Here is a 21,504-nt window from a genome sequence, read left to right on the forward strand (position 1 = left end):
AGGACTGGTAAAGAGGTACAGGTACCCAACCCAGAAACTCACTATGGGCCATGGCCATCAGAGGCACAGGCTATAGCTGCAGTGGTGGTGGAGAGAGGAAGGCCCTCAAGTGCCGGGAAAACTCAGCACAGAACTTGTTTGGAAACGCAGTTGTCCGCCAGTGGGCAAGTGGTGAAGTCCTGGGTTTAAGGGGAAGGACAAGGAAAACGCTCGCTTTACACTCTCATTCCCTCAGGGAGACCTAAGACGTCTCCAGGGTGGGGGTGAGGGGGTGGGGTGCGGGGGAAGAAAACCCTGTGGGAGTCCAGTGAGGTGGAGAGACACAGCCCACATCCAAGGGTGAGCCGAGACCCTAGCGTGGCTACCCTGGGGAGAGGAGAGGGGGCGGAAGGCGAGCGCGGCGCTGAGGGGCGGGACCAAGGCGGAGCCCCTGAGCGCCCAATCCCTGTCTTTCCACGCCCCTTCCACGCCCACGCCCCCTTTCCACCAACCGTGCGCCGCGGTGGGCGGTCCTTGTCTCAGCAGCCGTTCCTGGGTGCGATTTTTTCCTCCCCCTCTTCTCCCTTTTTTGCTTTTCCCGTTTTTTTTTCTTTCCTTTTTTGTGAATGAAAAAAGGAGGTCGCGAGCGGTCCCCGGGACTGCAGCGCTAGGTGTCTCAGCGGCAGCGCCGGAGCCGCGGGCCCCGGCGCGTAGCGGCGGCGGCGGCCTCGCCCAGCTCCCTCCACTCCAGCGCACTGTCAGCAGCCTCCGCAGTCGAGCCCAGGCGGTGGCTGAGCGGCCCGGCCGCCCCAGCTTGGAACGGCCGCGCGCAGCCCGGTTCTGCGCGCCTCCATGACATTGGGCGCCCGGGGCGCAGGGAGATGCTGATCCGGAAGAAGCAGTGGCTGCAGTGCAGCGCGCGCGGCCGCTCGCGGCCGGCGGTCCGGCCTGGGCTGCTCTGTCAGAGTTTCTGATCGAACGCGAGCGGGGCCCGGAGCCTGCAGCCCAGCAGCAGCGCGGCGGCGCCGGCGTCGTCCTAACTTGTATGCGCGGAGTGACCCCAGACATTTCACTAAAATGAACGTGCTTAGCAGGAAGAGATGTGTTCCTTACACTAGAAATTACCCCGTCACATGTAGTGGTGTAAGTAAATGATTAATTTCTATTATGGCCGGGTTGCAAGCAGCCTCAGCAAACGCGCCGCCTCGCCCTCCTGCTGCCTCCTGCGCCCTCTCCGGCCCTGCCTGCGCCCTCCTACCTTCCCCTGGGCTCGCTCTTCCCTGGGCTCTTGCTTGGGCTGCTGGGTTCTGAGGGGCGAAAAACTAACCTTTTCCGGTGTTTTTAGGGGAAGGAAGATGACTTGTTTTGGCGTGGCGTGTCCCTCCCCTTTCTATATATATATATAAAATTATATTGTGTGTGTGCAGAGTAGCGTGTAAGGGGTGGGGGTGGGGTGGGGAGAAGGAAGCCCAGAGTGGCCGACGTGTTTCTGTTAAAAAAAAAAAAAGCAAAAAAAAAAAAAAAAAAAAAACAAAAACAAAAAAACAAAAACAAAACAGTGAAATTTGGGTATTTGCCTGCGGTTGTGGAGATGCTTAAGCTCTCAACTCCATTGCAGTGTGTGCAACTGAGTTCTGGCAAACTACTGGTGGATAATCTTTAGCGTTGTTAATGTTTCCACATTCTAGGCTTCAGAAGGCTTGCCGTGTGTTTAAGCTTGCATTTTTTGTTAAATGACCATGCAAGATCCCTTGGGGCCTTGCTTTCCATTGGGTCTGCACCGGAGGAATCCATCCTTCAGCCTTCCCCTTATTAAAAGTCAGCGACCCCCGTGGGAGTTCCTTTAATCCACCCTCTGCTTGCTCTTCTCCAGATACTCCCTTCCTATCCATCTTCTTTGATTTTTACCTTCATTTTCAGGGTTTTCCTTCTCTTTCACGTTTTGTAAGATGCAGGATGTGGGATATTGGTTGCTAGGAGACAAGCCAGGCTCCCAGGGAGATTCTGTCGTTGCCTTGGCAACCAGACTAGGGCAGCCACAGATGAACAAACCTCCTATCAGCTGTGGGAGGGAAAGGGGGCCTTTTCTGAGCTCTGCAAAGAGTGTGTGTAGGGGTGTGGGGGTGGGAATGGGAGCCCATGAGGTTTGTAGCTAATCTGAGCACACCTTTGGCTCTAGTCTGGGCTGAGTATAAAGGACTGGGAGAACAGCTGGGTAGGAGGCTGTTTTTGGAGAGGGGGGCAGTGATCATGGGACAAAAGTTGGGGGAGCATATATCAGTGACTTTGGGATTGTCATGGGAGAGAAGTAAATGGGGAGTTGTGATACACAAGGCAGAGTGGCAAGGGAACCATAGTTAATGGAAGGTAGTCAGGAGGCTCAGGAGGGGATGAGGCAATTATGAGGAAAAGTCTAGAGTCATTGGAGGAGAGTGTGCCAGAGGGAAGGCAAAGTTGAGAAGCTCACTAGTGGGTTGTATCACCCTGCATCAGCAATGATCCAGAAAACTAGCCATGTTCTAGAGCAAAAATTATATTACCGTTAGCACACTATATCCAGAACCAACTCCTTGTGTAAGGCAGGCCTGATTAGACCAAGAGTTCTGCTGGCTTAACTGGGCCAGTCTGTATCTTAAAGATGGATATAATTACATATATAGATATGCAATCTAGCATTATATAATACTATATTACATAAGAAGCCAAATACCTCCTTTCACCCAGGTTCTCTTGGCACAAATTAATCAAAATTCGGGAGACTTTCTTCCCACACTCTCATACCCATTTTCTGGAGGGAGAGACTGATGTCCACAAAAGTGAAACTACCTGTTCTTTCCTAGATAAGCCCATGAGGTTTGCTGGTCAGGCAGTTGGGACAGGAGCGGCATGATGAGGCTGATAACAACTGGGAGGTAGTGCAAGGACATAGAGGGAAAGGTTGAAGGGGCAGTTGGGAGTGGGTGGGGAAGGAGTGTTCAGCCTGGGTGGCAATCTAGGAAGCATGGTGTCTAAACTCAGGGCCCAGTATTTGTCACTCTGCTACTTGTTGGTTGGCTGTCCCCTACTTAACCCTAGAGGTGGCATAAGGTGTGCTTGAGTGTTTTAATCAGAAAGTAGCTGAACTTGGATGAACACTGCTTTGCTGGGGTCCTGGTGTCATCCCCACTATCAAGATGTTCATGAATATAAGAACCAGGTGCTCCTGCATGCCTCTTCCCATCCACTTCTGCCTCCGGACTTCATGCTGCTAGAATCTAAACTTCAGAAAGAAATTCTGTTGGCCAGCAGGTTTTTTATCTTTAGCTTAGGGCAGCTGTACATAATTTGTAGTAGGGATTCTATGTTTTCTGTTATTCACTTGATAAACAGAAACCACACCCAGATGACTCCTCCTGGTGCCCACACATCCCCTAATTGTCTGACTTGAGACCAGGAACTGTCAAAGTGGGGTTCCCAACCTCAGCTGAAGAGAGAAGAGGGAGGAGGAAGCTGGTGGTTAGAATAATGGGCCTACAGGGGGAGGATGAGGAAGGAGGAGTGATGCAGACAGTTTCCCTGGAGACTGGGAGGGAGCTACATGGAGACCCCTTGTTGATTCAGGGTCCAGATCCTGTAAAATTCCGAGGAGGAGGAGGAGGAGGCTGTCTCATTGAAAAGTCCTTGCTGCACTTTTTGCTTAGGTTGCTGAGCTGCATCCACTCGCGCAAATCCCAGTTGCCATCGTTACTTGGATATTTCGGTTCTGCATTCCTGCATGCTGGCATCCAGTTACAGCCCGGCAGGAATGGAGCTCTCTGCTGCTGCTGGTGGCCTGGCTTGCAGGCTAGATGGCTCAGCGGCGAGGCGCCTGGGCAGCCTCCAGGACTCCTCTGAGCCTGGCCTCTCGAAGCCTGGGGAGGATTATTCCATGTTGTTCTACCCCCCAGATGACTTTTTCTGCCCACAGGGAATGTGAGCCAGGGCCGGCCAATGAGCCCCGAGAAATCAAGCTTCCTCATAGTGCCCACCCTGCCCCTTCTCTGCTCAACCCTTCTAGGAGGGTGGTGCCATCATCGAGGGAGGCTGCCATTCAAAGCCCTTCCAGCTCCTAGTAACAGCTTTTAAAACACTGACATGACATTTTGCGTACAGAAGGGTCTTCTGTTTGTTCACTATGCCATTCCTCTCAGGCCGGGTCCTGCTTCTTCCTGTCTACCTAACACTGAAGGAAACTGAGGCAGGCATTTACACAGAGATTCAGACTGAAAGTCTGACCTCTGCTTCCTCCAGCAGCCCCTTCCCCTCATGGACATAAAGTGGGTTTCTCTAGGGGGGCCATCAGTCTGAGTCTTTCAGCTTGAGAACCTTCTCCTTAGGAATGGGAAGCACTGAGAAGGCAGATCTACCCTGTCTGGGGCAGGATGTGGGATGTTGGGGGCAGCCCAGAGAGGGGATGGAATGCCCACGGGCCATGGAGTCCATCGTTTGGGGCCATGGTTACTCCCTCTCAAAGCCAGGCCCTCAGCTGAGGGAGACACATGGGCAACATGCTGGACCCCAAGTAGAGGAGTGGAGGCCTACAGGTCTAGGCAGATGCATCTAGAAGCCTTCCTTACCCAAAGAGGCTGACAGGAAAAAACTCTCGCATCTCCATAAAGGGGCTAGGGTTGGAAGATGCACGCGAGCAGGCTGGGATTAGAAATCCACCACCACAGAAAACCAGGGGAAAGAGGAAAGACCAGGAGAGAGCTGCCTCCCAGCCCTGATAAGTCCATTAAATTTTTAAGTGGCCCTGCCCTACGGCATGCTGGGAAGGGGTGGGGACCTGGACCCAACTCTGCTTCTCTCAGCTGTTTGTTCTGTTGCTGCCACAGCCTGGGAGAAGGAGGAGGAGAAGAGAAGGGGAGGAGTGAGCTCCCAGGCAGACGCTCCTCTCTCTGGGGGAGTGGGGACAAGACAGGCCCTGGGTTGGCTCCACCTTGGGATCTCTCACAGGCCTTCTCTATCCAGAAGCCCAGCTAGAGGATAGTGGAGACTGGAAGGAGACAGGTGGTCATCTTGGCACTGCCCCTCTCAGCCTGAATGGGTTCCTCTCTCCTCAGGTCCCTGCAGTGCTACCTCCCGGAAAGTTGCCCACTCCCCTCTCCTTCATCAGTGCCAGTGCTCCACACCGGGACAGCTCCAGCCGAGGAGGGCTGTATGCACTGGCCCTGGTCCTCCGAGGACTGGTGTGCCAGCCTGTCCTGACTACTCCTTTCCTGCTTCTCAGGTCCCAATTAATGGATTCTGACATGGATTATGAAAGACCAAACGTAGAGACCATCAAGTGCGTGGTGGTGGGGGACAACGCCGTGGGCAAGACCAGGCTCATCTGTGCCCGGGCTTGCAATGCCACCCTCACTCAATACCAGCTGCTTGCCACCCATGTGCCCACAGTGTGGGCCATCGACCAGTATCGTGTTTGCCAGGAGGTAAGGCTACAATGCCATTTGGCTGGGGGTTCACACCATGCATCTTCCTAAGTTGTGGCTTGGTGTCCCTGGAGCTCACAGGAGCCCCCTGGGGTGGGACAGGGAGGGGGCTGGAGCAGAAGGAGCCCCTGGGGAGGGGGCTGAGGGGAGCCCAGCCTGAGGGAGGGGTCTTTGACCATTTGTGTTCTTAGTGGCTGAGCTGGAGCCTAGGACCCCAGCTTCGGCCGAGTACCACGTCTCGTGCAATCACAGCGCTACATACTGGGGAATCCTAGAACTGAGGCTTGGGAGAGGTGAGAACTGGGTTGGGAAGATCAGGGGCTCATGAATATACCATTGCAAGGAAAGCTGGGAACCAAAGGAGGGTCTCCCTTCTGTATTCATAATTCTGCCCTCTTAGGGTCTCTTTTGCTTCTGTGTGGCTTGGAGGCTTCCATGTATTGAACATGTGCAGTTATTGAGTCTTCAGAGATTTTACTTGGAGGAGCATGTTGTGCAAGGCACATAGTAGGGGGTACCAGCTCTGTCCTTCCACCCCTCGTGATGCCAGAGAATATCAGGATTAGTTGGCACCTACCCTGAGAACTGTCTCCCCTCTCCCCTCCAGGTGCTGGAACGCTCCCGAGATGTGGTAGATGACGTCAGCGTCTCCTTGCGCCTCTGGGACACCTTTGGAGACCACCATAAAGATCGCCGCTTTGCTTATGGGAGGTAGGGGAGCCCTGGGCTGCCTGTAGAGAGCCAAGTGGGAGGATTTTCCTGCTTTCCCAGAGAACTAAGCAACTCTGCTGTTGAAACTGGGAGGAAGGAGCAGAGAAACAGCATGGAAGACACTCCCAGGGATGGGGACAGCCTGGGCTTGGAGTCCAGAGGCCTGATTTCAGTCCCAGCTCTGCCACCTACTAGCTTTGAAATGATTTTTCTCACTGTGAGATGGTAAAATGGTAATTTCTAACTCAAAAAATAGGTGTGAGGCCAAATTAGTCTTCAAGCTCTAAAATGCTACATAATTGAAGGTACTATTATTATGCATTGTGTGGAAGATCATAGGAACAGGTTCATAAGCCAGGTGTGGAGCCACCGTGTAGGGCATGGAGACGGGCACACGTTTCTCTCACTCTGGGAGCAGGTAACCCCCTGCCAGCTCTCTCTGTCAATAACCTCTCTGTCCCACCCTCAGATCAGATGTGGTGGTTTTGTGCTTCTCCATTGCCAACCCGAATTCCCTCCACCATGTCAAGACCATGTGGTACCCAGAAATTAAGCACTTCTGCCCCCGAGCACCTGTCATCCTGGTGGGTTGCCAGCTGGACCTGCGCTATGCCGACCTGGAGGCTGTCAACAGGGCCAGGAGGCCCTTGGCCAGGTAGGGGTGCTGTTGCCTGAGGAGAGGAAGCGGCACAGAGGGTGCACACATCACCCTAGCTCCCTGAGGGAATCCTATAGAGCCTTACCTCTCCCTGCATCCAGAGGAAGCTCATGTCAGAGCCACATGTGCGCTTATCCATCAATCCGAGTGTTTATTGCACACCTACTGTGTGAACAGCACTACGCTAAGCACTGTGAGGAAAGACAGAAGGGAATATTTTCATGAAAAGAACTTATAATTTTATTGGAGATAATATAGCTGGCCCTCTGTATCCATGGGTTCCACATGTGTGGATTCAACTAACTGTGAATGGAAAATACCTGCCCACACCACCACCAAATTGCATCTGTATTGAACATGTGCTGTTTATTTCTTTGTCATTATTTTCTCACAAAGCATTATAACAACTATTTACACAGCATTTACATAGTACTAGGTATTATAAGTAATCTAGAGATGACAAGTATAGGGGACGTGTGTATAGGTTATATATAACTATCACCACATTTTATATAAGGGACTTGAGCTTTCATGGATTTTGGTGTCCAAATGGGATCCTAGAACCAATCTCCCTTGGATACTGGGGATGACTATATATAAACAGGTTAAATAACGGTGTGAAACATTGCACGTTAATTGGCAGGGAGTTGATATTATCACAACTTTGATCTATAGAGGTCTCTGAGGGTTGGCATAGATACAGAAGGCTTCCTAGAAGACCAAGGGATTGAAGGTGGATCTGAAAGACCTAATAGGAATTTGGCCAGACAGAGAAAAAAGAGCAGGGCAGGAGAGGGACCAATGAAATGGACCCTGAGCAGAGTCCCTCCAGCCTGGGGAACAATAGACAGGCTCCCTCCACCACTAACATGCTTGGTTTCTCCTCTTGAAAATGCCAGGCCCATCAAGCCCAATGAGATCCTTCCTCCGGAGAAAGGCCGGGAGGTGGCTAAGGAGCTGGGCATCCCTTATTATGAGACCAGCGTGGTGGCTCAGTTTGGCATCAAGGACGTCTTTGACAATGCCATTCGTGCTGCGCTCATCTCCCGCCGCCACCTGCAGTTCTGGAAGTCCCACCTCCGCAATGTGCAGCGGCCTCTGCTGCAGGCACCCTTCCTGCCCCCCAAGCCCCCGCCCCCCATCATTGTGGTGCCCGACCCCCCCTCCAGCAGTGAGGAGTGCCCCGCCCACCTCCTGGAGGACCCGCTCTGCGCGGACGTCATCCTGGTGCTGCAGGAGCGGGTGCGCATCTTTGCCCACAAGATCTACCTCTCCACCTCCTCCTCTAAGTTCTACGACCTGTTTCTCATGGACCTGAGTGAGGGGGAGCTGGGGGGCCCCTCGGGGCCAGGGGGGGCCCGCCCAGAGGACCACCGGGGCCACCCTGATCAACACCACCACCATCACCACCACCACCAAGGGCGGGACTTTCTGCTTCGGGCAGCCAGCTTTGATGTGTGTGAGAGCGTGGATGAGGCTGGGGGCTCCGGTCCTGCTGGCCTGCGGGCTTCAACCAGTGATGGGATCTTAAGGGGCAATGGAACAGGGTACCTGCCTGGCAGGGGTCGTGTGCTATCTTCCTGGAGCCGAGCTTTTGTGAGCATCCAGGAAGAGATGGCAGAGGATCCTCTGACATACAAATCCCGGCTGATGGTGGTGGTGAAGATGGACAACTCCATCCAGCCAGGGCCCTTCCGAGCAGTTCTCAAGTACCTATACACTGGGGAGCTGGGTGAGAACGAGCGGGACCTCATGCACATTGCCCACATTGCTGAGCTGCTGGAGGTCTTCGATCTGCGCATGATGGTGGCCAACATCCTCAACAATGAGGCCTTCATGAACCAGGAGATCACCAAGGCCTTCCATGTTCGCCGCACCAACCGAATTAAGGAGTGCTTGGCCAAAGGCACCTTTTCAGGTATGGATCATGCTTAGAAGGCAGGAGCTCTACATTCTGACAGCTTTCTGAGGGGTGTCTGGGTTAGTTCCTTTAACATTCTGATTTGGTTTCAGAGCCTGATGCCCTGGAGAAGGGGCTACCCTGCTCTTAAAGATGAAAGTTTGGTTGTTAGTTCTCCTGTCTTGTAGCTTCAGAAAGAAATTGGATAGCTGGGGATCAGTGACTACCGATTGGGGGTTGGTTATCTCACATTCACACTGTTTTCTTTTGTGTTGTCTCTTCTCCCCAACAGATGTGACCTTCATCCTGGATGATGGCACCATCAGTGCCCACAAGCCCCTGTTGATTTCCAGCTGTGACTGGATGGCTGCCATGTTTGGGGGGCCGTTTGTGGAGAGTTCCACCAGGGAGGTGAGGCTGAGGATGGGAAAGGGAGGGAAGGAGGGAGACATAGGTGCCATTTGCCTAGGAGGCACCAGGAGTTCATGGTATTTTCTTTAGCATTTACTGTGCTAAGCACAGAGTGATGAGCCCAAGAGAAGTTTTATGAGATGGTTGCTGTAGCCAAGGATTTGCAATGTTCCAGGAGAGGGATTTACAGTAACGTCATAATATCTTGGAAAGCATTTCCATACATTATCTTCACATTGAGCAGCATTCCTGCATCAAATGTGTGGCCCTAGGAAGTGTGTGACTTGCACACACTTGTGAGTAGAAAGGACGGTTCAGGACTGGCTCTTTACACTTCACTCTGTTGCCTCCCTGGGACACATGAAACAAGTAGAAAAAAAAAAATCAATGTGTTCCAAACTGAAGTCACTGGTGTCTTCAAAGGTAGGTTTTATTTTTATTGAGCTCTGGTGAGATCAACAGATCAGGAGAGACTGCCATTGAAGAGCTAATCTGTTACTCACAGATACCAGTGCAGGGAGGACCATGCACACCAGGGGATCAGCCCTGGAAGCACCAGGGTGGTCAGGAAGTGGAGGGTTTCTGTGGGAAGGAATAGTTGAAGCAGGTTAAGCAGATTTAGGTTTGTTAACTTGAACAAGTCCACTGGCTCAGGGGCAGGGGGAAATGTCCTAGCTGTCTAGTGCCTGGTTCTGGGGTGATTTGGACAGAGGAATGAGGCCTGGAGTGTGAGGGCCCTGGGCAGAGGAGGTGGTGGGGTATGGGCTCTGGATTGGGTGGTCTGTGATATAATAAAAAGACACGCTTGCCAGCAACTTCTTTACTGTCTCTAGGAATTGGTTCATCTTGGGAGGCACAGGCTTGCCTGGGCCAGCAAACTTCTAAATGTCAAAACATCAAAACACCTCTCTACCTGTTCTTTTCGGATTATAGAAAGGCTCCCCTCTCCACCTGTTCTTTTCAGATTCTTCTTCCTTCCCAAGCACTGGACTGGAAGCTGGAGGTAGAAAGGGTCTATGCAGGTGTCCTTAGAATTGCTCCGAGTCTGCTGTCTATTTTTCATCTTCCTGGCCAAGCTGAGTGGCCCAGGCCTCAGCCCTTCATGCTCCCCATCACCTCTGAGTCCCAGAACAATAATACCCTCACTTCACCTTGTGGTTAATAAGCTTCCATTTTGTACAGAGGCATTTTTAAAAGACCCTCTCCTTGCAGTTCCCAGCTGGTGTGAAATCGCTTTTGAGTGCAGGGACTAGGTCTTTGACTTCTGCCAGCTACCCCGCCCCCACCCCAGGCCTGTCTCTTAGCAAGTGCTCACCAAGTACTTGAAGGAAAAACTGAACGAAGAGCAATTCAGCATCACATCCTGCAGTCCAGAATATGAGCTTCCAAAGATTTCCGGGAAACCATGCACTTATGAGGCTAAGTGGAGGGCTGAGATGTGAGCCACTGCGAAGTGGGAGTAGGGTTAGGATGTGCAAAGTGTGGGCCAAGGATTCGCTGAAGCCCCAGGGGCCCACCTGCCCTGGGCACTACTCAGTACTATAGACACCAGCTTTAAAGCTCTGTCCAATTCCCAGTGTGCCCAGACTCGCATCTGATGAGAAAGCAGTTTTTGTTGCAGTGCTTCTCTGAAGAGATCCCGGAGGCCCAAAGCAGGAGCTTTGAGCAGCCAGGGAAATCAGCTGGTGTTCCCTTTGCTCATTCTGTATCCCACTTGGACAGCCCCCTGCGGGCATGTGGAGGGTGGAGTGTAGTTGACTGAAATGACTCCTTCCAGCATCTTCTAAGCCAGTGTGGTTTCAGAAGGATGCCACTGAGAATCTAAGTCTCTTTAAGAGATGTCCATTCACTGATGCTCTCAGCAAACTGGGGACCAGCACCAGTCACTGCTGTGGGCCCAGACCTTTTGGGGCCGTGGTCTCCTAAGCATGTGTAAGTATAGCACAGAGAAGGCTTCTTGCCCCCGGAAGACCAGCCCTGTGGACCAGGGCTTCTTGGCTTCTCAGGACTGAGCTACTCTTTCCGTGTACGAGGCCTCATTGTCCCTGTCCCCCTCCTTCCCCCAGGTGGTGTTCCCTTACACGAGCAAGAGCTGCATGAGGGCGGTGCTGGAGTACCTCTACACGGGCATGTTCACCTCCAGTCCGGACCTGGACGACATGAAGCTCATCATCCTGGCCAACCGCCTCTGCCTGCCGCACCTGGTTGCCCTCACAGGTAACTAACTGGAGCGCTAAGGGACCTGGGGTGAGGCCAAGAAGACCCTGGGGATGATGTGTCTTCTGTCCTCTCTTTCCCCCTGGGGACAGGCTGAAGTGCCAAGGGAAGAAGCTCCCTCGAATGAAACCTGCCGGTGGTAGAGTTCCGGATGAGGGTGTAGAGGAGAGGAAGTGTGTGAGACACATGTTCCATAGGGTCACCTCAGAGCTCGGCCCAGAGGTCTCCAGCATGTGACAGTGCGTCACGTTCTTAGCTTGGCTTCACTCAAGCAGCCTAAGGTTGATAAAGCATAGAACAGGCTCCACCTGTGCTTTTCCTTCTTATCTGCTTCCTCCTTCCCTTTCTTCTTATTTTCTTTTTTCTCCTCTTCCTTGACCTTCAACTTCACTTTTCCTTCCTTCTTCCAGAAACAGAAAACAAGTGTTGACCTAATTCCTTAAAAAGACTGAGAGAGCTGGGTGTGGTGGCCCACGCCTATAATCCCAGCAGTTTGGATCGTGAGTTCAAGGCCAGCCTCAGCAATTTAGCAAGGCCCTGTGTCTACATAATATATAAAAAAGGGGCTGGGGCTGGGGCTCAGTGGTTAAGCACTCCTGGGTTCAATCACTGGCACCCAAAATAAAAAAGACTATGAGAGCCAGAGCTCAACATTTAGAATGGGCCCATCCCAGAGCTGTGTTGGGGAGAGAACTGGGCTTTGGGAGGTTGAGTAGTGGGCAGCCTGGGTCAAGGGTCTGAGGGAGATAAAAGGTGCTATTGGAGTGAAGGGAGTCTGGGGCCAAAGACCCAGGATAGACAGCTTCTGCTGATATTGGAGTTGGTATCTGTGTGTTGTTGGATTGGAGGAATAAATACATAATAGAATAAATACATAATTTAAAAAAATGTTAAACCGCAGTGCTGGCGTTGAGGTCAAGTTTAATATTCCTGCGCAGGTCATGAGGGCCAGAGACAATACCCTCAGATATTGAGCTGGGCTTCAGGCAAGAAACGGCCAGTGTCAGAACTACTGGAACTGTGGGAGGGTGATCAAGATTGGGGCACAGACAGGAGAAAAAAAGCAATCCCATGACAAGAAAGGAGTGATAATGTACAGCTTGATCAGAGGAAGAAGGCAGAAATCATGGATCAAAAATCAGAGTATTAAGAGCTAATCTTGCAGTGGGGCCCAGGGGCCCCAGCTGGGGGCAGAAGGGACTTTAGAGTAGGGAGTAAGAAAGGTGTCCCAAGATTACAGCCACAACAGTATGTCATTCACTGCCGCCCATGAAAAACAGTGTGGTCTTCCCAGAGCACCTAAAATTCCAAATTCTGGGATGTGGTAAAATTCTACTTTTAAAAGACGATCTCCAAAGAAATGACCTCAAGGAAAAATAAACTATAGAAAGATATTTCTATAATTTAATTTCATTAGGGCAGTCAATTGAAAGCGAGTCAAAGAAGTACCTACCCTTGGTTAAGCCCACATCGGTGATTTTCCCATGGCAGCCATTGAAAATGTTAAACTGGTACAACCAGAGACAGGAAAAATTGTGCTCTATGTGTGTAATATGAATTGAATTGTGTTCTGCTGTCAAATATAACAAGTTAGAATAAATACATAATTTAAAAAAATGTTAAACCACGAACTGCCTGGAACCTCATGATGCCATTGAAAAGCTTTTCTCTGGAAATGTTCCATACACACAAGAACACAGATACAAAAATGTATACATCTACCTTGTTAAGGATTATTGGGAGATGCAGAATTCAGAATTTTGTATTATTGGTGATGCTCTAAGTTTTGTGAGATATTCTGTGAAGTTTTTTTATATAAAACTTGTTGTCAAATATAAGACAAATATATAAGCTTCATGAAGCATATGTTCATAGTATTTTACCACTTCATAACTTTTAAGTCAACTTATGCCCCCTTCTTTTTCATTTATTAAGACATTAGTTACACAAAATTTATCTTATGTTCTTTTTTTTTATGTTCATTGTAATGAATTATTATAAAGCAGAATGTCTTTCTAATCATGATGCCTGTCAGGGGCTGGAACCAGCCACACAAAAAGTGTCCACCTGTCCTGCCCCATCACAGGTCCCCCCCTCCTCCCCAGAAGAACCCACACTGTTTTTTATGGGACTTTTCTATGAACTCACTTCTTTACCCTCCTTTGTAATTTGGTTATTCAAGTGCACTTTCTTAGATACTATAGCATGATTTTTTTAAAAATATCTTTTAAGTAGCTTTAATCAATGTGTACCTTGTCCGTTAAAAAAATTCTTTTCCTCTGAAATTTATTTTTTGAAAGAAAACAAACAAACACTGGTTTTTGTTCCTGTAGAGTTTTCCAAGATCTATATTTTTGCTGATTGCATTTTTATAGTGTAATTTAACATAGTCCTCTGTCCATCATATTGCCTGTAAACTGCTAATTGAACCTAGAGGCTAGATGAGCCACATAATTTTATTTTTATAAGGCTGCTTTATAGCCTTATAAAAATAGGTTGTTTTTCTTCGTGAAGAGGGAAAGATTGTCTCTTCTCTCTTTTTGTCCTCTTAGTAGCCGCTGAGTATCATTGCCTGGATCTATGAAGTTATTGTTGCAATACAGTAATATTCCAATGTGTTCATTCCTTCTTCCCTTATCTTTTGGAAGACTTCTAAATGGAGAGAAACTGTCCCTCATCTACTGTTTGGTTACTTAGTGTACAGTTCATATAGGAAAGACAGGCAGGTTCTTGATTCTTCCTTTTTATTTCCTAAATTTTGAGATAATCTGTTTCCGATCCTCCTTGAGAGAATGACCAATTAATTTGAGTGTTTTAAAGTATTCTTATGAAATTTTGGATTTGGATGCACTTGATTGGTTTTAATTCATTGCAATTATCCTTATTGAAGCTTAAATAATGTATTTTTGGCCAGTAGGAGTCTCTTTGAGTTGGCTTCAGAGTCTCTGAGATTTCTTGCTTTCTGGAGTGATAGTGTAGGGTCCTCTTGTATAGTTCATGCCCCAGACCAACCATTTCCTCTTCTTTTTTTTTTGGGGGGGGGTACCAGGGATTAAACCCAGGGCCACTTAACCTTAATCACTGAACCACATCCCCGGCCCTTTTTTGTATTTTATTTAGAGACAGGGTCTCACTGAGTTGCTTTGAGCCTTGCTGAGTTGCTTAGGCCTCATTAAGTTGCTGAGGCTGGTTTTGAATTCACAACCTTCCTGCCTCTGTCTTTTGAGCCTCTGGGATTACAGGTGTGAGCCACTGCACCTGGACAACCATTTCTTTAAGAAGTTCAGGTTTCTTTTAGTTAGAAATGGTGTTTCTGTGCATGAGGATGCTCATTGCTACAGGAGTGGTTATTGTTTCCAGGTCCTTTCCATGAATGGAGTTGGGAAATGTATTTATCTGTGTGTGTGTGTATGTGTGCGCATGTGTGTGTGTGCATGTGTGTGTGTGCATGTGTATGTTGCTGGGGATCAAACCCAGGGCCTCGCATATAATAAACAGGTGCTGTATCATTGAGTTACATCTCCAGTTCTTTTTAAATTTAATTTGAGACAAGGTCTTGCTAAGTTGCCCAGGCTTTTCTTGAACTTGTGATCCTCCTGCCTCAGCCTCCAAAGTTGTTGGGATTATGGGCATGCACTGAGCCTGGCTAAATCAAAGTTCTAAATCAAAGTTCTAAATCAAAGTTCTCAGCCTTTTTCTGTTTTCAACAAACATGATGCTTCCTTTCCTGTCTGTATCAGCGGCTAATTCTATTGGAGAATTTCACCGTGTATACATTAGACTATGTGGTGGGACATATATAGTTTGAAAAATCCTCTTAGTGATTTTAGATCCTCTGTCACCCCACCCCCACCCCACCGAGAAGTCTTGCCCTCATCCCAGTTTCCCCTGCTGGGAGCGGATGTAAGTCACCTGTGGCCTTTCCTGGCCTGTTGGGACTTGCCCTTGGCCCTGATCTCTTTTTGCCCTGCAGTAAGCCCCTGTAAGTAGTGCAGGTCCCTATGTGTGGCTCTTCAGCTGATTGCTGACTGTGTGTGTCACAGAGCAGTACACAGTGACGGGGCTGATGGAAGCAACTCAGATGATGGTGGACATCGATGGGGACGTCCTTGTGTTCTTGGAACTGGCTCAGGTATTGTGGCAGGGGAAGAATCCACCACAGTCTCAACTCTGGGACTGGGCGGGTGGTAGGTAGGAAGGGAGCCGTTGTCAGACTGGACTTCTCATTGGGTGGCCCTCATTTTATCCTCCATGACAAAAGCTAGAGAACTCCCAGACACCCACAGAGGAAAGCTGGCCGCGGAAAGAAGGGACTAGGCCGCCACGGGGCATCGAGGGAATCCAGGCTCAGTCATTGAGGACTCTTTCTTTAAAACTAACCGCCCACCTCCTTAATTCCACACAAGCAAGCAAAATCTCCCATGCTAGCCCCCACAATGCCAGAAATTCAGCCACCAAAGTTTATCTTATGACGTCAGAGCTCAGCTAACGCAAGGTCTGCTCTCAGGGTTGCCCGTCTTGGTGGAGGACTACCCCGGTGCAGACTTTCACTGCTGATAAGGCAAGGGCCGGGGAGGGCAGATGCAGTAGGAAGCCACCCCTAGGGCCATGAATATCTGTAGGGTGGACACCAGGGGCAGGACCGTGGCGAGGTGGAATTGATCAAGTCAAGCATCCTCTTCCTCCAGTCCAGGTGGGCTCGCCTCTGGAGGTGGGGTCCACACTGCATCAGTGCTGCAGCTCTGAAGGAGACTGTGGCATCTCAGGACAGACCCGCTTGTGTTCCCTCCACAGTTCCACTGTGCGTACCAGTTGGCCGACTGGTGTCTCCACCATATCTGCACCAACTACAACAACGTGTGCCGCAAGTTCCCCCGAGACATGAAGGCTATGTCCCCAGGTGAGCATCCAGAGCCAGCACCAGCAGCACCTGCTGCTCCCTATTTGTGTTGAAGCGCCCTCAGCTTGGGTCCACAGCTCACACTTATCCCCAGGAACCCAAAGGAGGCCTGAGATCTTTGGGCCTCACTTGACCTTGGACATGGGAGCAGCCTGCAGAGGTGTCTCTGGCCATGCAGAGAGGACCCTGGGAAAAACACTGTCCTGGAGTGGGTGGGGAACTCAGGACCTCACTCTACCTCTCTGGGCTTCTGTTTCTCAAAGGTTTGAAGAGGTCATTGGACCAGAGTTGGTAGTTTTCAGACTCTTTTGGATATACACCACAATAAAAATTATGTTTGATATCATGACCAGTATACACATAGAAAAGCATATAAAAAACAAAAAATGCTACACATGACCCACTAAGTTGATTTCCCAACTTAGGAACAGGCACGATCCACAGCGTGGACCACCCAGATCTAAACATCCCTTGCAGTCTCCTGCAGTTCTGTTTCTTCTTAATGATTTTCTTAGGTCTAAGAGCCCAACCCAGAATCCACGGGCTCCAGGGAGAGAAGTGCCTGGCTTCCCTGAGGGGTCTGCCACTCAGCGTTCCTGGGTCTTCACCAGGCTCCGTCCACTGGGTTCTGACCCTCTTCCCACTGCAGGGTTGTCGCTGCACCCGACCAGTCCCCAGCCCTGTTCTCTCCTGTGTTTTCACGTTTGTCACAACCATTCTGGCATTTTCTTTCTCAAGCCTGGAGTCACTCCCTGGATCCCACTCCTTTCACAGTTTCCCACACCCTCCAGAATAACCTGTGTCCTGCTGCCGCCCCTCCCTCCAGTCTGACCTGTGTCCTGCTGCTGCTCTTCCTCCTGATTCCCCCCAGAACCTTGGCTGCAGGGCCCCCTCACCCCTCAACCTTGCAGAGTCCCTTCCTGCCGGAGGCTGTTCTCCTCCCCCTCCTCCCTCATCTTGGTCTTTCCTGTTTTTCTTCCCAACTTACGGGGTCCCTGACTTACTTTTTTTTTTTTTTAATGAGTGACCGTGGTATGAAAGCAATGCACATTGAATAGAAACTCAGCTTTCCATTTTGAATTTGGCTTTTTCCTGGCTGCGATGCTGGTCAGTGGCAGCCACTGCAGCTCCCAGTCAGCCATGCAACTGGGAAGGGAAATGACCACCATCCTGTGGTGCCCGGGGCTGCTAAGCGTCGTGCTCTGTAGGGAAGGGGGATCAAGAACATTTCCGGCTGATGATATTTTCCACTTACTGTGGGCTGATTGGGCTCCTCCCCAGAAGTGCCTTTCCCAGGCCGACTGTGACATCTCCCCTTTTCACCTCCTTCAGCGGCTCTGTGCAGGAGACCGTGGGGTCCTGGACCACAGGTCAAGGTATACTTGGTGCTGGCTTGGAGGCAGGTCAAGGGACGGTGGACCTTCTTGCCCCTGTTCTCCTAACCAAGCCCCATGCATTCTGTTCTAGAAAACCAAGAGTACTTCGAGAAGCACCGGTGGCCCCCGGTGTGGTACCTGAAGGAGGAGGACCACTATCAGAGGGCGCGGAAGGAGCGGGAGAAGGAGGACTATCTGCACCTGAAGCGGCAGCCCAAGAGGCGGTGGCTGTTCTGGAACAGTCCCTCCTCACCGTCCTCCTCTGCAGCCAACTCATCCTCCCCATCGTCATCCTCGGCTGTGGTCTGAGATGCTGCCACCCTCTTCTGACCCTGCTGCTGTTGTCCCCATTTGCCCTTGTCCCTCTGCTCTTCTGCATCACCCCCGCCACCCACCAGGGACAAGGGGACCCACCTCACCAGGACCCTAAGGGCAGAGCTGTTCTCACCAGCCAACATAGCTCAGCCAGAGAGGAGCCAGGCCCTGCTGGCGGGTCCCCAGTTCCAAGGCAAGACAGGAGACACCTTCGGGGAGGCAGGAAGCAGGGGAAGAGCCAAGAGCTCTGGCGTTTTCTCCTTGGGGTCAAGAACCCTAGAGTCAAGGGGAAAGCCTCCCAGCACAAGGGCTTGCCTGCGTGTCTGGGTCTCTGCTCTGGCTGGGGAGGCAGCCCCCTTCCCAGAGAGCAGCCAGGGTCCTGCTCCATGGGCCACATCTTCCCAACAGACTAGACGGTTGCAAATGTTTTGTGGGATTTCCACATGAAGCCTACTCAGATCCTCACTGGAGAAGTCAGGGTAGAAATTAAGCCTTCAGAGCTCAACTCAAGGCTTCTACATCCTGGGCTGCAGCTGCAAGAGGCCACACGTGGAAAAGCTTGCATTCTGCATCCCTCCCAGGTTGCAGGCAATGAGGCCTGATTTGTGGGTGGCAGAGGTAGCTCAGAGCTCCAGGCCTGGAGGCAGTGCTTCTTGGTGCAATGAGAAACCTTCCGTGCCCCTTCTGCACTCCTCAGATGGAAACCAAAGGAAACAACTGGATTGGGAGAGGAGGGAGGAGTGGGGTCTGTGTGCAGCAATCCCATGCTCCTCTGGGCCCCTTCCCCTGCCTCTGGGTAGTACTGCTTTTTATGGGGGTGGGGCAAAATTAGCAAAAAAAACCACAACAAACCCCAAACAAACAAGAACCAACTCAAAAGGAATTCACCACCAACAAAAAAACACTAGCCTCTATTTCCCCAAAGAATGGAAATGAGAAATAGACCCTATATAGCTTACATTTTTATAAAGCCAAGCAGAGGCCCCATGGCTAGGAGATGGAGGCTCAGTATACCTTCAACTCTGATGCCTTTTGGGAAGGGCTCCTTGCCTGCTGTGGCTGAGGATGTCCTGGGCCTGCCCAACAGCCCTCGGGGCAGCCCGGCTCCTGGGCTGCTGCTTGCTGGTGACTGAGGTGGTGAGGATTGAGGGGAGGGCTTTGGCCTCAGGACTTAGCTGTATTGGACCCTGCCTTTGCCCATCTCGAGGATATAGACTGCCCTCACCGCTGAGGGTGATCCCGCAGGATGCTTATGGATTATGTGTTTGGGGGACTTAGGACAAGGGTCAATGTCAACAAAAGACACAGTTGGAGAACAACAGTCCCATGTAATGAGGGATCACGGGACATAAAGCCCTACCTAGTGCTGGTTTAGGATGAAGGGAGGATTGAACAGAAGGAAAAGCAAGGTTCATCCAGGGAAGGATGAGACTGGGGATTAAAACAGCTTGTGGCCCCTACACCCTTTTTAATGCTATGAGGTGGGTCCTGATGAGGAATTGCAGAGCCAGGAGGCAGTGAGTTGAGAGCTAAGGCGTCCCCTGAGAAAGATGCTTCAGGGAGAGGGACTGGCTAGGTCCCAGGGACCTGGGGTGGGGCAGTTAGGTCTGGGATAGAGCAAACCCAGAAACCAAGGCAATCCTGCAATGATTGTGTGGTGCCATGACCTAGAGCTCTGAGGTTAGGCCTTGTCGAGAGGCCCAGGTAGGGGCAGGTCTAAAGTGGGGTGAACCCATGGTGTCTGAGCCTTACCTTCCAAGGTTGTGACTGCCTCCCTCCAGTCCTCCTGGTTAGCTGGCTGGAAGCCAGTCATGTGCTGCCCTCTGCTGGCTATCCAACCTCCCTGCACCCCAGCTCTGCCCGCAGCTTCAAGGGTGAGGCTGAGGTGGGGGAAGGGGGCATCCAGAAGAGGACCTGTGCAGCCTTGGCAGCATCCTTGTGGCAGGGGAACAGAGATGGGGACACATGTCCTGAGATCTAGGTGAGAGGGAGAGCTCGGTTCTAAAGAGGAGGGGGCAGTGGGTCTCCCAGGTGCTTGCAGGGCTGAGGAACCTAGAGCCAGAGAGGAAAGGCCAGTGGGGAAAGTGAAGGTCGAGAAGGAGTTGAGGGCAGCCCACAGGAGAGTGGCCACAGAACTCCCTCAGCAACCAGGGCCAGCTCACCCCTCAGGGACCCGCCACCCTTGACCCTCAGCTCTCTTAGGGCCGGTCTGCCCCACACAGAGCCCTGCAGCCCAGAGAAACCACCTTGGGAGGCTGTGGGTGAGCCAGATCAGAGCAGATGTCCCTGTCCCCAGAGGGAAGGGCAGGTGGGGGGAAGGAGGAGGTGCTGAATTTCAGCCCCCCAGGAACCGCCCCTCTGGATCCCAGGGAGGCAGTAGAAAACACCCCCCCACACACACACACACACAGGGTGAGCCCGGAGAATAAAGGGAAGAAAGCAGGACACGGGTTACATGGGGGGCAAGACATTTCCCCAGACTCGGGTCCCTCAGAGCTGGTTCAGAGACGGAGAGGATGGGGGCAAAAAACAAAAACCACACCTCTTTTTATATAAGGTTTCATATTTAATTTGGTCATGAATTCATAAATACATGAGTATTTTGTACCTGACGGCCTTCCTGTGTCGTTCCATGTCACCACTCGTTTTCAACCCCTCGCTTCCCAGGAAGCACTTGCTCAAGAGCCTGCCTGCATTTGAACTTGGTGCGCACCACACAACCAGCCGCGGGAGGAGCTCACGTCTCCTGCACAGGCCACTTACACTGCAACAATAAGCAGGCCCAACACTGATGAGGCTAACTTCCTGCGGTGGGACCCAGGAAGTCCTCTGAGAAAGGTGCCGGGAGCTGAGCCTCACTGGCTTCCTCTCAGGAGGACAAGAGTCCACCAAAGCAGCAGCAAAGGCTAATGTCCAGAAAGCAGCCAGGAGCAGCTTGGGGGACCTGAAAAGGGGGAGGAAGGGTATGGGAAGATGAAAAGGTCCCCTCTCCTAAAGATGCACAGAGGCCACATTCTTTTAAAATATTTTTTATTCTTTTTATACATATTATACACACATGGAGTATGACTTCCCATGCTTGTGGTCGTACATGATGTGGGTTACACTGGTTGTGTGTCCATATTTGAATGTAGGAAAGTTGTGTCTCATTCAGCTGTCTTTCCTACTCCCTTCCCTTTACTCCCCTCTGCCTAATCCAGTGAACTAGTATTTCCCACCACAACTGCAGAGCTGCTTATTGTGAGTTACCATCTGCATAATATTTGGCCTTTGGTTTTGGGGGATTGGATTATTTCACTTAACATGGTAGTCTCCAGTTCCATCCATTTACTGGCAAATGCCATAATTTTGTTCTTTTGTGGCTGAATAATATAATATATACATATGTACACTTTCTTTAGCCATTCATCTGTTGAAGGGCAGCTGGGTTGGTTCCATAGCTTAGCTATTGTGAATTGAGCTACTTATAAACACTGATGTGGCCATGTCACTGTAGTACACTGATTTAAGTCCTTTGGGTATAAACCAAGGAGTCAGATAACTGGGTCAAATGGTGGTTCCATTTCTAGTTCTTTGAAGACTCAGAG

General features: G+C 50.8%; 1 protein-coding gene across 1 annotated transcript; it reads left to right on the forward strand.

The window, feature by feature from the left end:
- Positions 1–517: 517 nt before the first annotated feature.
- On the forward strand, positions 518–18,154 carry RHOBTB2 (Rho related BTB domain containing 2). Its single transcript, XM_081268882.1, has 10 exons — positions 518–1,122; positions 5,228–5,429; positions 6,037–6,140; positions 6,610–6,795; positions 7,698–8,716; positions 8,991–9,109; positions 11,176–11,326; positions 15,370–15,458; positions 16,121–16,226; positions 17,694–18,154. The coding sequence occupies exons 2-10, from the start codon at positions 5,238–5,240 to the stop codon at positions 17,909–17,911; spliced, it is 2,184 nt and encodes a 727-aa protein (XP_081125008.1). The 5' UTR covers positions 518–1,122; positions 5,228–5,237; the 3' UTR covers positions 17,912–18,154.
- The last annotated feature ends 3,350 nt before the right edge of the window (positions 18,155–21,504 follow it).

Source organism: Spermophilus citellus (assembly GCF_964194105.1).
Source record: "Spermophilus citellus genome assembly, chromosome: 16".
NCBI classification, from domain to species: Eukaryota; Metazoa; Chordata; class Mammalia; order Rodentia; family Sciuridae; genus Spermophilus; species Spermophilus citellus.